The sequence below is a fragment of the Bombus pyrosoma genome, linkage group LG10 (assembly GCF_014825855.1).
Source record: "Bombus pyrosoma isolate SC7728 linkage group LG10, ASM1482585v1, whole genome shotgun sequence".
NCBI classification, from domain to species: domain Eukaryota; kingdom Metazoa; phylum Arthropoda; class Insecta; order Hymenoptera; family Apidae; genus Bombus; species Bombus pyrosoma.
In genome coordinates this window covers 1,863,803-1,879,052 of record NC_057779.1, presented here as the reverse complement: position 1 = coordinate 1,879,052, position 15,250 = coordinate 1,863,803, and the positions used below count along the sequence as shown (strand labels likewise).

Sequence of the window (15,250 nt, the reverse complement as noted above, 5' to 3'; positions counted from 1 at the left end):
TCTACTCTTCTAGATTCTTTCTCTTTTTATTATTTTCGTGTTCACGCGACGTTTGTTTATTAGACGGTAGTTTGAGCGATACGGCGATCGGTTTGAACGTGGAGGACTCCTCGAGGAGGGGTCGCAAGAGTTCGCCCGGCAGTAAAAGCGGAAGCGGAAGTAGCAGCGGTGGCGGAAGCGCGGTGCAGTATCAGTCAGGTCTCGGGAAGAAGAGTAACAGCACCAGTCAGCTGTCCGCCACAGGTAACACATCGTCACACTAGTCGTTTCTTCCAATTTCACATTTTAAACGTTGCGTGCGGTGTATTGCTACTTTGTTCGGGAAATTCGATAAGTTCGAGAGCGGTCGCGTGAAGACGTTTTTCTATTTCGCATTCATATTATTCTCGCGCGATTTCTAGACTATCTTCTCTGTCTCTTCTTTCTATCTGGCATCTTAATGTAGTCAGTTTCTTTGTAATATATCGATAGTTCCTCGAATAATAGCATAGCATTAGTTTAGCGCCATTAGTGAGTAGACCTACGTGTGCTCTCGCTATATTTTTCTCGTCAATTTCAAGAAGATTATTTGATTAAAAATTTGTACGCTTCGTTCACATCACACGTGACAAGATGTGACGATCGAAAAGCGGATTTTCACGAGTTCCACGGGAGAATCCGCGAAGTAGAGCGAAGGAAGCGGTACAAACGATATCAAGAGCACACGGTAGAAGAGCAAAAAACCCAGTAAACGGGGCAGTATGTACATTCTAATCGTATTCTTGTTTTCTCCGCCATCCCTCCTCATCTCTATCCGCCTCTCTTCGACATGAACACATTCACACTTTACTTCTACCAACCAACTATCTCTCGACGCTGGGGACCATTCACGTCATCGATCTGCACCCACCTGCACGATTTCTCATCGTGGCGGGCTATATCGTCGCTCGCGCGATCGTGTCACGGGACAACACTCGACGCGGATCATCCCGATCGATCGCTGGAAACGATCGCTCTACTATTACGCAAAAACGTCGAAACAAAACACTAAAAAAAAAAAAAAATTATACTACAACTCTGCCACGAGAAAAATTTTTACATACGCACCACGCATATATCGATACTATATATGCAAATTAACACAACAAAATCACAATTCACCGCTCTTCTACTATGAAAACAACATCTACTACCACCATCACTACAACCACTACTTCTACTACTACTTCTACTACCACTACTACTACTACTACTTCTACTACTACTACTACTACTACTTCTTCTACTACTACAACAACCACAACAAAAATACTATATCACGTCACGCAAAAACCATAACATACCACGTGCGTCTGTTGGTGGTACATGCGTGGGCGACGAAGGACGAAAACGGCGGCTAGGATTCGGGAAGAAGGGCAAGTCCTCCTTTACAGTTCATAGGAGCGAGGAAGTATTGCCGGAGGACACGGCCAGCGGAAGGAGCGGAAGGCAACCGAGTTCCGCAAGCAGCGACGGCGAGGGTAGCGGCGACGGGGACAGGTCCGAACACACTCTGCAAAATATATCATCCCCGTTTTAATTGCTTCTCCCTTTTTGATTTCAATCCCCTATTTTCGTTACGTGGGAGCGTTCGGCACGGTGTGATCGACACGCGAATTTCTTTAACATATATTTATACAGACGTTGTATGAAACAAATACGCGCGTTAGATCTGTCGATTCTTCAGCGGTTAAATTTATTAACGATAATTAGCAGTCCATTCGAGAGGATGTCGTAGCAGCCTTCGGCGAAATGTGAGTACAAGTTACAGAGAGATACAGAGAGGCAAGAAGAACGACAGCAGCGTGATCAGTCTACGACATTTCTATGAACAACAACAACAACCATAAAACACGCAGCACATTCCTCTTTAGACAGAAGTTGTGCTTTAGAGAGGGGAGTGACGCGAAACTGTTCGTGACTATCGTTGGAAAATACTTTCTTCGACATTTTTAATAATCAAACTTCGGATTGCGATTATTTATTATTATTTAATTGTTGGGGAAAGTATTTTCGAGGTTGCACGGTCCTCCAAATAGTCGCGAAACGATTCACAAATCACTTCCCATAGATCGTAGAGACTGTTTCTACGTAGTAGCGATACGTAACTTTTAGATGAACGTTTGCACGAGTTTCCTGAGCTGTGTAGAGCTCGATGAAGTTGTTCATCCAGTTCTATCGAGAAGAAACAGGTTGTATCTCAAGAACCTTACGTATTAGCTGCTCAAGTATATTTGTTCATGTCGGACTGTCTTATTCGTGACTCTGTAGCTAAAACGCCGGCCAAAGATTGATGCTGGCAATACGTCGCGTTGTCTATCTGTTTTGTATAGCTTTTCAACTTATAGATGAAACATGTGGTCAACTTGTTGCGAATCTCGATTACCATCGAGACTTACACACGACGGTAGGTAAGTTGACCACCTGATTCGTTGTCGTTTATTTTATTAGAAGCCGCTGTTGATACGTGCTTACTGGTGAAGGTTACTTCACCCACTACGGCTTTTCGTTTCTTGATGTCTTCGAGCGATGCAGTGTTTTCATGCGCATATTTCTACATATACGTGCATATATATACATGGATATACGTATATCTCGATATTATTTTTGTTCTTTTTATTTCTTTTTCGTTACAAAGCAAAACAGGTTCGTTGATTGCAGCACACGAGTCTTGTACATTTTGCCTGTCGACACTTATGTACTTCTCGAAAGTTCGGCGAAACGCGAGCAAATGTGAAATACTCGCTTACACCGTAGATGTTCAGAGAGAAACGAACGAGTCTTCGTAGGATTAAACCCTTCTGTACACTTCTGTGTTACACGAACACAACACGCAAATACATCTGTATGAATATACATACATATATATATATACATAGCTGCAGCGAATTTTCCTATAGCAGAACTATAGATGTGACGTTTTGTTGATGATACACTTACAAAAATTTAGCTTGTGACGCTTTCTGCGCGCTTCTGATTGCAGGTGCGACCACACAACAGAGTCAGGGGGCTTTTGAATTTCCGTCAGCTGTTAATCATTGCCCTATCGTATTCTTTCTTCCAGAGAGCAGGAGTTTAACCCCATCGAGGAACGAGATCTTTCGCAGGCCTTGTACCACGGAATCGTCATTGATATCATGGACTTTGAAAGACCGATTCGAGCATACAGGCCATCGAAGTCTTTTTCCACGAGCTACGTAGTAGTTAACCGATCTGAAAGCACCTTTCCTTTACTTGTCTATCTTCCAAAACCTTCATCGACTTCATTCACATAGTCAGAATTTCATCCAGGTGTACATGTGTATTCTCTCTTATCATTTCCTCGATTTTCGTTATGAGAGAAAATTCGAACGAACGGTGAACGAAAAAAAAGGAAGAGAGGGTACTGTGAGAATGAGCGAACGAAAGGGAAAGAAAGAGAGCTAGATTCGTTGTGGTAAAAATAATCGAAAGAGAAACGCACGGCGACCACCTGAAGCTGGATGAGAGAGAAAAGGGCTGCGGCGGACGCGATGCGGGAATCACAATGAAAGATCATAGCTTTAGCGGTTGTTTCTTGTTTGATTTACAACGCAGAGTGCGGTATCGGCGGGATCTTCGTCGGAAGCGGTGTCGCGGAGGCACGCGCCGGTTTATCGAGCCGGAAACGCAACAGCACGCCGAGCAGCATACAGCGTTCCGAGGAGATCGTACCCTATCAACGCTTTGAATCCGGGAAACAGTCGGGATCGTTGGCCAGTGACACAGCCGGAAGTCTCAACTCGATCTCTAGTTCCGAAGGAAGCTCGTAAGTAGTGGCCTCCACCGACCGATTCTGCAGCCGGAACTGCGAGACTCCTTGCTGTCTGTCTCTTTCAAAACTTTTTCTTCTTCTCTGTCTACTCTGTCTTCTACTTTTTCAAAAACTATCTACTATCTTTCCAGCAGGGTTACTTCGTGAGCTTTAAATGTACCGAAAGGAGAGTAGATCGGTAATTTCGCTGACTCAGAAATTCCGAGTGTTGGATTAACCCTGCTAATGACTCTCTGACTTCTCTGTCTGACTCTGTCTTTCCGTTTCTACTTTCACCGTGCTCCTCGGATAACCTTTTTATTGTTTACTGCACAGGAGATCGCGATACGTGAAACGTGGATCGTTTTGTCTTTCGACGTGTGATTGAGCTGATGTGTATGCCCAGCATTGATGTTTTGCTCATTCATGCTTTTTACCCCTTCCTTCTTTTTACACCCATATCATTTTCCTTTGTATCGACAAGCGATTCTTTTACCCCTTGGTTGATGTAATTAGTCATGAAAAAAGGAGGAACTTGGAAGAACCAGAAATGGAAGCACATCATAAGAATGTCTCATATTTTCTGTTCCTTAATTCTTCGTTTTAAGTTTCGTTTATTTCGTATTTTATATGTCGATGTAATATCAATGTTTCTTGATGCTGTTATCATATTTTCCTTTGTCAATGTTATCGTCGTCTTGGCTTACTGCTTGGCTAAATAAACGTCAAAGCACCACTGTATGTGAACCACGCACACACACTCTGTGTATATATGTGTTTCCATCATTGTAAATCATTTCCCTTGTCCACCTACCACAGATATTTCTATCCATAAAATCCTACATATTCCATCTTAAATATACGACCGTAGAATTATCTATATCTACGAATCCCCAATATTCTGGTAAACGTTATTTTTCAACGATCAAGCGCAGTATACATATAATATATCCCGACTAATTCTTTACTCCTAAAAAAATTATCAGGATAACACACGAAAAGGTTAATGTACTAGAAATAAAACAACCCCAACGTCCTACATTAAAATCTTTCATTTCATACGATATAGCAACAAGGACGATAAAGCGTTCCAGTAAATAGGGGCAGATTTTAGACAATAAGACAGCGAAAGGTAATCCTGAACCGTAAGTTAAGAACAATTATTCTGGATTAAGTATCAAAGTAGCATGAATAGACATAGTACAATTAGTCGATTCAACAATAATCAGAAACTACACGTAACCGTAAGTGGTAGACGTACGATGACAAAGGAGACAGCTGATTATTGTTGAAGGATATTATACTTGGTATGGTAACTCGCCCATAGAATGGTCTGCATGCACCGATAGCCTGCTACGTTCTCCAACCTTACAATTTTCTTCGTACACTATATATATTTACTCGCTACACCAACACTATACTCGCAGCGTGAGTTCTTCTTGTCTAAAATTGAATGAGGTGTGCTCTCTCTTTCCGCACTTCCGTCGAAGACTTGCGAGAATCGTCCCTCGCTCCCGCGGAACGATCTCTTAACGATTCGTTTATTTAATCCCCTCCCTTTTACGTTCGATCGTCATCAACTCGATCAAAGTAACGAACTGAAGAAAGCATCGATACGAACGAATAATCATGATCTATCGATGAATACATACACATATACATGTATATCATCGATTTACGATGTTGTGAATCGAACTTCCCTCGAAATTTTCTGTTAGCCCCGTTTGTCCTGTATTTTATTTTCAATTTTTACCCTGAATTTTACTGACATACTTCAGAGACCTTCATCGACCACTAAACGTTTGATTTTGGGAACTGCAGTTGGTCTCCCAGTCTACGAATGACAGGCGAAACCGGCCAACTGAGAGATTTCATCGAAGATCTTGGGCCTGGCCAAGTGGTCGGAAGGCAGGCACTTGGTGCTCGCTGCCTTGGCGCGATCCAGCTTTCGCTCACCCAGAAGAAAGGCTACCTTGAAGTGGAGGTCATACGTGCCAAAGATCTTAAACCGAAACAGGGCACTAAAGCCATTCCAGGTTCGTTGCCAATCCTTGCACTGGTTCTATTTGTGTCGGGGGCCTTCCTAATACTAGAACTACCGATGACTAAGATATAAAACTAAGGCACCAAAAGCAAGCTAATCGTGTATGAAAAAATACGTATATTTCAATAATGCACTAATAAATTCAATAACGCACTGATATAAATTTATACAATTTGCTAGCGAAGAAATGTATAGCACAAGAGAAAAGGTAAGTTTTTATCCACATACTCTACACATTTAAGATCAAAGAAAATCTCTAAAATTGACTCGTGTAAATATATAAAATTTCTCTAAAAAAATTACGAATTCTACTGGTTCTAGTATTAGCAACCCTTCCACAATTTTTGAGAACACTGATCCAGTAAATTGAATTACCATCTATCAGTTGTGACTTTTCCCACTATTTTAGCTTCCTACGTGAAAGTTTACTTGGTGAACGGAAAGAAATGTATCGCGAAAGCGAAAACGATGGCAGCCAGAAAAACGTTGGACCCGTTTTACCAGCAGCCGTTATCCTTTAGAGAAAATTGCCGGGGTTGTATACTGCAGGTATTTAATTATAAATTACTTTCGTTTTATATCTGTCAAGATTCTAGTCGGTTTAGAATATCGATTTATCGGTTTTGTGTCTTCTACGTGATTCTAGGTAACAGTGTGGGGTGATTACGGCCGATTAGAAGGGAGAAAAGTGTTCATGGGCATTGCGCAGATCGTGTTGGACGAACTGAACCTCAATGAGATGGTGTTCGGGTGGTATAAGCTGTTTGGCAACATATCCCTGGTCAGTGGACCTCCATCCTTAGCTTTATCCCGTCGATCCTCGGCCACGTCCTTAGAGTCCTTTAAGATTTAAAGAGCTCTTCCATCTAGTATTCTCTTTACGTGTAATCCGACGGTGGCACGAGCTTCTTTTAATTCCCGACGGAAAGAGTAAGAAAAAAGTCAAAAAAAGAAGGTATCGAGTATATTATTAATCGCGTTTGTCCATATAACGTATACATTTCCTTTTTCAAAGTGAATCCATATATAATAGTTGTTTGCAAATATTCAAAGATCGTTTAAAAAAAGAATAAAACGCGTTCATTATAAGTAAAATTGACAAAGATTTTCATGGAGATTTCTCGCGATACATGTCCGTTCCATTGTTCCCCATTGTAAAGATATTAGTGTATTAACGTTCGAAATTTGAGAACGATTTATCGATAGACCGTCGGCTCTGAATACGGTAAAAGAAAAGTCAGTTACGATCGATGTCAGTAACGAGAAGAACTATATAATATAGAGAGAGAAGAGTTTGCGTGGCTATATTGGGCAAGTGAGTTCGTGTTGTTGAACAAAACGAGAAAAGTGTGTTTTATTTGCAAGGTAACCGCGAGAATGGGAAAAGTGTGAAAGGTCGTACGAGAGGACATGTCTTTCTAGAAACACCACTAGCACATCACATATCATGTACGGCATATCAGATGAGCCACTAGTCTTTATGTAGACTAGATGTAGAGATAGCAGCCATGTTCCGGGAGCGCCAGATAGTTTTAGGTACGCACTGAGATCAACGCATCGTTCCTAAATAATTGATTCGAACGATTTCACATGGATACTAGATCCCATAGTTATTTCATATTCTCCAAACTTCGTAAAAAGTTTGAGAAGCTTAAATTGGTTGAAATATTTTTGAAGTATCCACGTGAAGTCTATGGACGTGTGTTGTTAAAAATTCCCCATGTGTCTTCGTTTTACACTGAAATTACCCTACTGCCTTCTAAATTCTCTGTCTTGGTGGCCAACTTGTTCCTCGACGGCAACGAAGTGACGATAATTCAATGACGAACACGCGCCAAACATTCTGCCGATCCAGAATCGAAACTTCGTCGCCGTTTCTCTGTCTTTTTATCCGTTTGTTTCTCTGAGCATTCGCCAATTCGTACAACTCTTTCAGCTCGTTTTTTTCGTCTAAATTTTTTACTGCGAAATACCTGTGTCTGTTCTCCTGAAAGTGTCACTTCGCAATCTCTCGCTGTTCTTTCTTTTCCTTTTCTTTTTCCATTATACTCGCAGCCACGAGTATCTGTAGACAACCTGATATTGCTTGATTACGTGTGTTACTTTGTTAATCTGGAATTCTGCACAGTATTGCACTTCTATTTCGCAACCTCTTTCAACAATTTTCATTCCAATGTGGTGGAACCTGCCCGATTTTGTAAAATAAATGTCTCGTTGAAAAAATGAAAGATATGCAAAGGTAAGTCTGCCGTATTCGGAGTCCCCTGTTCAAGTTTTCTTCAATGTTTCCTACAAATATCAAGGATCCCAACGATCCAAAGTGATATACCGAGTGATATCCCAATAAATGCAACACCTCTTCTCCCAATCTGAATTCTTATTTTTAACTGTGTACATACGACTTGTAGTTATTTCCATCGTTTATCTACTTCTCATTGTTCCTCTTATATACGATGTTTCTATGGATATTACTGCACCTGGAATCGAACGCTCGACTGATCTGTACCTCTCGTTTTCTTTACAGTGAAAGCAACGCAGAGATACTCGATACGAGATCGATACGAATTTCAACGTGGTGTGCTATGAGAAAGGGGTGCCGAACGGTGTTTCGATGTTCGATGTTGAAGTGAAAGGAAGAACGAGAAAAGCAGTGAAGTGGTGAAATTTGTTGAAAATGGTAAACGTCGTAACGAACGGTGATGTGACGCGAACATTATGAATCATCGTCACGAACCACTAACGAAATTTTAAGTAATATTACCGTTTCGCGTATTCGCGATAGACATTTCAAATAATATTTGTACATAATTTAGGACGCTCCGAGTGTTGACGCCAGTGACGATTTTCAGAAATACAGCAAAAAAAAAAGACAGTCGCATTTAAAGAACAATCAAATGAACAAATTAAAAAACAAAAAGATATATTGAAAGAAGAAAAACAACAGATAAATATACTTGGAACTCGTTGTCAAAGTTTTTAGCCAAGAAATATCATCGTCAAGATAGCGAGAGAGAGGGAGAGAGCGAGAGAGCGAGAGAGAGAGAGAGAGAGAGAGAAAGGAAGAGAAAGAGAGAGAGAGAGCGTATATTATTTATTGTAAATATTATAACAATGATATATATACATATATATGAATTCGCGATACGTATGCGCGCAGGTGTTTACAAAATGATGAACAATTGCCTTGACCGTCGCGTTCTCGTTGTCCCGTTGCCCTCGCGATTTCGAGCATCGCGGCACCACCCGCGCTCCATATTGATTTTTACTACCACGATCAAGAAAATAGAGCTCGAGACGAAGAAAATATTCGTCGAGTCTTGTGTCGCGTTTGATCCGTCGAAATCGGCCGCGAATTCGAAGGCGTCGCGAGGCGAACGGGAACGAGGCCGAGAAATATCATGAATTAGCGAATTGTTGTTGAACGTTAAAGTAGCCCATCTTCAACTATTTTGCGCGAGAGAGTACGTGTGCGTGTGTGCGTGAGAAAGAAGGAGAGAAGTAAAATGCTAACTATATCGACTGTCATATATTGTGATTCTGTTAGTTTTTATTTAATTGTCGAAAAACCTCACGAATCGGATGTTTACGCGTAAGGGGACAGCCGTGTACAATTTAGAATCTTTTATTCTCTTTATCAACTTGCACTCGACTTTCAACGGAACGCTCGTTTTTTTAACGTGAATATTTACTGAACGAACCGCCCACGTAATTCTTGCATACAGCGGACACGACGTCCGTGAAATTCGCGTCTCGTTTCGTCGCGGGACTCGCCGCGGAAACCGTGTACCGCGCGATACACACTGCTGACGAACCTTTCGGGAAAGGAAGCGTGAAACGACGCTCGACCTCGGGCAACGAACGAGGCGAACGATCGTGAAACTCACAATCGATTTTATATCTCTTAATTCTCATGTTATGTGTTCGATCTTTGTCTGTGCATTTGTCTGGTCACTTGTGAACACAATTCGATGAGCATGCACGTGTACGTAGAGAATATCTATAGCATTAAACACTTGATTAACGAACGTGATTTTCTTTTCGCTGATTGTGCTTGCAACATGTAAATTCTCTTTACAAGAAAAAAAAAAAAAGAAAAAAGGGAAAGAAAAATGGGAATAGAGAAAGAATAACCGGGGAAGAAGACGAGAAAAAGAATCATTAATTACAAAGACAAATAAGAAAAAGGGGAATTACTCGAGTCGAAGATTAGAAATAACCTGCGAATTTAACTGCTTCGAACAAAATACTAATACGCTCTGCTTTTGGATTGCACGTATACATTCGGTAAGAAATATAATTACCTGTGGTCGTCCATTTTTATCACGAGAAATTCAGTTCGTTCCCTTACATCGCTTCACTTCTCGTTTGTTACTCTTTAAAAGGTACTCTCCTTCGATATTGATCGACGTCACTGAAATAGAGTCACCGTTTTTCTTTCGGAGATACCGCAGAATAGCTACTTTGATACCATGCAGGGGTTTAAAATTTGCCAACGAATTTATTATTTTTTTTTTTAATATCAATATCCCCTTTTCTTTATGATGCTCAAATAGAACATTTCAGATATTAAAATTAGTATTTCCAAGTTTTTCTAAGTCAGTGACTTCGACATCGATATCTTGAAATTGTCTACGCTTATAAAATTCGATGTCACGCTACTGTGCTTTCAATTTTCTCGCGACGATTCTCATTTTCTTCTTGTCATTGCACTCTGCCATATTATCCACTATCGCCACGCGAAATTTCTACAAAATTCTATAGAGTCCAAAGCAAGAGCAGAACAGTGAAACGTAATCACGATATAAGGGCTTAGTATCGAGAATGAAACAGAGACGGGATGGACGAAATAGTGAGAAACTCGATTATTTTGCGGCGAATTCTATAGATAGGAGGAACCATCTGGTAACCGGGTAATCGATCGACCATTATTAAGTGGAGAATGTATAAAAAAAGAGGCGGTATCTTATCATATCTATAACATGCTTGAATTAGTGGACAGAACGTGCAGCATGGGAATAAAAAAAAACGAAAAAAAGAAGCTTTTTTACTCGTGGAGATAAAAAAAAAGATACAAACCAAACGTAGAGCTCTATCAGACACGACGACGTGTAATGTAAACTATCAAGTGAAGAAACGAAGAAAAAAAATTACTATTGTAAGACAATTTCTAAATAAAACATTTTGCAAGTGCATGACTTATATTAGTAGGCTCTTGGAACAATGACTACATAATTAATCACACAGCAAAGTATAAACTCTGTATTAGTGGCTAACACTTGATAAGGGGGAAAAATATACAAGACGAATTATGTAATACGTTCAGTTTGTAATCCGCTGGTTACTTGCAGTTGTAAGATCCTTCGCGAAATTCGTTCGACCTTCATGTCGTTGGAATTATTATCGTTTTTTTTTCCTTTATTAATTCATATTTCATTCGTAAATGAAATGATAGCGTACAAAAATTCAATTCGATGAAATTAAAGTAGTTTGAACGTTTTTATTCTCTCCTTTAATATTTGTTATAGCATATTTGTTATGTGTTAAATTGTACGAAAAAGTTTCGCGAAGATCTTATCGTTGCGATACTATTAACGCTTACGATATAAAATACTGCATATCCTATACAAACGTAGGACCTTTATAATTAGTAGCCGGTTTTAAGAAATTCTAAACGAGAGAAGGAGCAAAAGCGCGAGGAAAAAGAAAACGGGTTTACTTTAATATAATAACATCGATAAAGTAATTCGGAGAACTATGACAAGAACATCGGCAAATTCTCGTAGGAAATTGCGCTAGAAATTTTGAAGGGAATCAGAAGCGAAAACCAGCTGGCTAGATGTGAAGAATGATAAATCAGATATATTGTGTTTCATTTAACGTAATTTTGATCTAATTTCTACCTTGACTTTCTTCGCAGCATCAATTTTTTATTTGCTATTTGTTTATTTGAGTATCTTTTAAATTATTTTATTAAAAAATATGTTCAATAAAAGTAAAGAAAATTCTATTCTCTCTAAACTAAAATGTGATAAGCGTATGACTTATTTACTATTTGCTTTGAAAATCGTCAAGTGTTGCTGAAGAAAAACAATGCAAGTGGAGGAACAACGCGAAGGGAGCCAAGGTGAAGCTTGTTAATTTTCACACTCTTGCCATGCCCATTTGTACATAGGCATGCTCAATCTTAGGATCGAACACGCATCGTGAATCACATATATATTATATATACACATATACATACAAATAGTATTAACTACGGAAACGAACAAATTAATATCCAACTTTGTACCTATATACTTACAAATTAACTTAAACGAAAACGAAAAAGAGGGTTGGAAGGGAGACAAAAAAAAAAGAAGAGAAATACTTTCGAACAAATATAATCGAGTCGAATAAAAAATAATGGCTGATACGAGATAGAAGGGGGCGTCATATTGAGAAAAAAAAAGAGAAAATAAATTAAACGCAAAGAGAGATAGAATGAGTAAATAATAAGATTTACACGGAATGCAGAAAATCTGAGAGCCAAGGGGTACCACTTTTGTCAAATTTAGAGAGCCAATTTAGGTTTACGATTATGATATAGGGTATGCGAGGAAGAACGAGTGCGAGAACAGAAAGAAAGAAAGAAAGGAAGAGAAGCAGGGAAATAAGACAAAAAACAGAGGGACATTGTCAACGATTTCTTTACAATGAAATTCATTACTTACTTAAAAAATTCGTAGAGACGATCCAGCGTAGCATAGAAGTGTTCCTGTAATCGCGTCGAACGGTATCTCGATCGATCACGTGCCTCGAATTCGTCACATTTACACTGAATTTCGGTCAAGTCGTGCACAAACGAACATGTAATAATCGCACTGAATAAGATCGTTTCGACGGAACTCAGAAATACTTAAACAGACATTTGTCAAATGCCTCAATCACGCGACTTCCGGATGCATACTTCTGATTCACGTAGTCCGCCGCAAGTGTCGCTCGCGACGTAATCGACGCACGCTATCGATCGTACGATCACGCGGACACCGATTCTCGAATATCGATGAGGCAAACTTCATACCGTTCGAATAGCGCGCGTTTTACCGCCCGAAACGGTTTCTAATTTATCTGTACGAGACGAAATCTGTCCGAATTTATTTCGAAAAGGAACACGGAGGAGTACGGGCGAGAGAGCGAGGAAGAGAGAAAGGCAGAGAGCGAGGGAGAGAGAAAGGTAGAGAGCGAGGACGAGAGAAAGGCAGAGAGCGAGAACGAGAGAAAGGCAGAGAGCGAGAACGAGAGAAAGGCAGAGAGCGTGGGATATCACGAGAAAAAAAGGTGCGTCATTTTCGTTAAAAAAAGATGAGAGAGAGAGAGAGAGAGAACAAAAAAGGATAAAGAGATACAAAGGCGAAAAGAATTTAAACAATACGATTAGACAACGTTCCGTGGGAAAACAAAAAGAACTCGGCCGGGAACTCCTCCGACGATTTCTTTTTCTTTCGTCCCCGGTGAAATGTCTGGGATCGATACGGAATCGGGTACAGATCCCTCACGTGAAACCGTTTTTAATCCTAGTTCTGTATATATCACTGGTTCGGCCAACCGGTAATAAAAAAAAGAAAAAAAAATTTTCGAAATGCAGCACTGCTACGATTCGAGGAGTTCATGGCGGGATCTACGCGGAATGAATTAATATAAAGCGTTAGTGACTGTATCCAGTATAATATATCTGATAAAAGATACCCCTGATGCCAGACATGGCGTGTGACAATAAAGTGATTCAATGATCTCGTCGCATTTCAATCGCAGCCACCTTTTACGATACACAGGCCCACACTTATACACACAAACATACACACACAAACACACACAGACACACATAGACACACACACACACACGAGACACATGCATATAGACATGTATATTTTAAACGCAAAACGAGAACGTTTTTTTTGTAAAGTACGAGACGACACCGCCGGAATTCAACGATCACGATGTGTGAAAGAAAGTATCTCATCGTTTTCTGATTAACTCGTTACTCCGCTGTTAATTGATAATGTCAGTAATATTTTTAACAAAATAAAGCTACCTTATTCAAAGCTGAGAGAACGACTCCTTTAAATATACCTATAGTTCTTGAAATTTCCATTCTGATATGTTCTTTTCTAAGATTCTTTTTTGTTTTAATTCTCTCTCCCTCTTCCCTACTAAATCCCATTTTCTGTTAATATAAAGTAACACATAAAACTAAACTCTAGAAAGACATTAAGTTATAAAATTTGAATTTGTATTTAAAGATTCCATGCACAATTTGTTTTACCTATTTATTAGCGCGTTAAACCGGTATTAGTGATTGCGTGTTCGTTAACGATTACGATAAAAATACACAAAATATGTTGAACAAAAAGAATAACTATATAATAAGAACAATAATTATGTGTACCAAGTTAGACCTGACATCTTACGGAATTTCTGTGTAGTATCGGCACTAGCGAATGAAGTGAAATGACATATGCCTTGACACTTGCAATTCAATAAAGAATAAAAATCCATTGACTAAATGCAGAATAAATCTGACATTATGTTGTATTGTATTGTACTGTAGTTATTGAACGAAATGATGACATCAGCCTTTATGTGATGGGTTTATTGGTTAAGTACAGAGGTTATGTACAGTTTATCACAGACGAAGTACAGAATAAACATGCAATGCCTTTTCGTGTCCTACGTTTTGGAAATCACTCTTTACCATTTTCGTGTCACATGCGACGTTATTGATTCAGTATAGTAATGGTTTGAATTAAAATTAAAGTCTTATATGGAATTATGAATAAAACATAGAACATCCTGTAATCCCAAGGAAGTATGGAATTTTATACTTTTACAATATTTCAGTAAGTATTACAAATTATCGAAATAATGAAATATTGTATATCTATTACGTACATTGCACTTATACATTACATAGTATTAAAATAATACATAACTGTACGGTAATAGTTAAATAATTTAATCAATTAAAACTGCCAATTAAATTAAAATATAGAGTTTTCAAATTGTAATTTCACATATCTCAAACATGTAAATGTGAATTTTCGAACCTCTTCAATTTTTATCTTTGTATTCTCAAATTGATTATTAATTACATATTATCAAGTACAGCTGGTCTGACTCAGAAATTCGCAACATAATTTATCGATAATCCAAACAATTAAATTACGTTCAATGAAAGCAGTACTTATTGAGAATAGTAAAAGATAAAAATGAAAATAGAGAAAAGATCATCGAAATCTTGCTTCACAAATATACTGAAACTAAAGCTTAAAACTATCTTTGCCACTTAAAATTAGGACTTAAAATTCAGGCTTAAGAGTAAGATTGAAAAACTAAGACTTCAAACAATGAATAAGTTCTCCGTTGTCTCTAAAATTAA

The 15,250-nt window shown here is 38.9% G+C and overlaps 2 protein-coding genes and 1 long non-coding RNA gene across 23 annotated transcripts in view; 2 read left to right on the top strand and 1 right to left on the bottom strand.

Annotated features, from left to right (window-relative positions):
- The window catches only part of LOC122571857, a 47,712-nt gene extending 46,263 nt beyond the window's left edge, over nt 1-1,449 (bottom strand). The window contains exon 1 of the long non-coding RNA XR_006318277.1: nt 1,323-1,449. This is a non-coding gene — a long non-coding RNA (uncharacterized LOC122571857). The remainder of the gene's footprint in view (nt 1-1,322) is intronic.
- The window catches only part of LOC122571849 (regulating synaptic membrane exocytosis protein 2), a 67,030-nt gene extending 53,426 nt beyond the window's left edge, over nt 1-13,604 (top strand). For 16 of the 21 annotated variants that reach the window (XR_006318271.1, XR_006318264.1, XR_006318268.1 and 13 more), the window contains 6 exons: nt 64-243; nt 3,595-3,805; nt 5,612-5,826; nt 6,244-6,383; nt 6,481-7,370; nt 8,359-13,604. Coding sequence is in view for 2 of the 21 variants with exons in the window: in XM_043736084.1 (XP_043592019.1) it covers nt 64-243; nt 3,595-3,805; nt 5,612-5,826; nt 6,244-6,383; nt 6,481-6,615; nt 8,359-8,361 (884 nt within the window). In the remaining 19 variants the exon portion in view is untranslated. Of the gene's footprint in view, nt 1-63; nt 244-1,337; nt 1,519-3,594; nt 3,806-5,611; nt 5,827-6,243; nt 6,384-6,480; nt 7,371-8,358 lie in introns of those variants that run through there. The other 5 variants (XR_006318261.1, XR_006318263.1, XR_006318260.1 and 2 more) reach the window with 5 other exon arrangements.
- LOC122571855 (putative uncharacterized protein DDB_G0275629) lies at nt 250-1,331 on the top strand. Its single transcript, XM_043736095.1, has one exon. The coding sequence runs from the start codon at nt 1,153-1,155 to the stop codon at nt 1,315-1,317; it is 165 nt and encodes a 54-aa protein (XP_043592030.1). The 5' UTR covers nt 250-1,152; the 3' UTR covers nt 1,318-1,331.
- Nucleotides 13,605-15,250: the final 1,646 nt, after the last annotated feature.

Coding starts and splice junctions, on each gene's coding strand:
- LOC122571855 (XM_043736095.1), top strand. CDS start 1,153: ATGAAAACAACATCTACTACCACCATCACTACAACCACTACTTCTACT.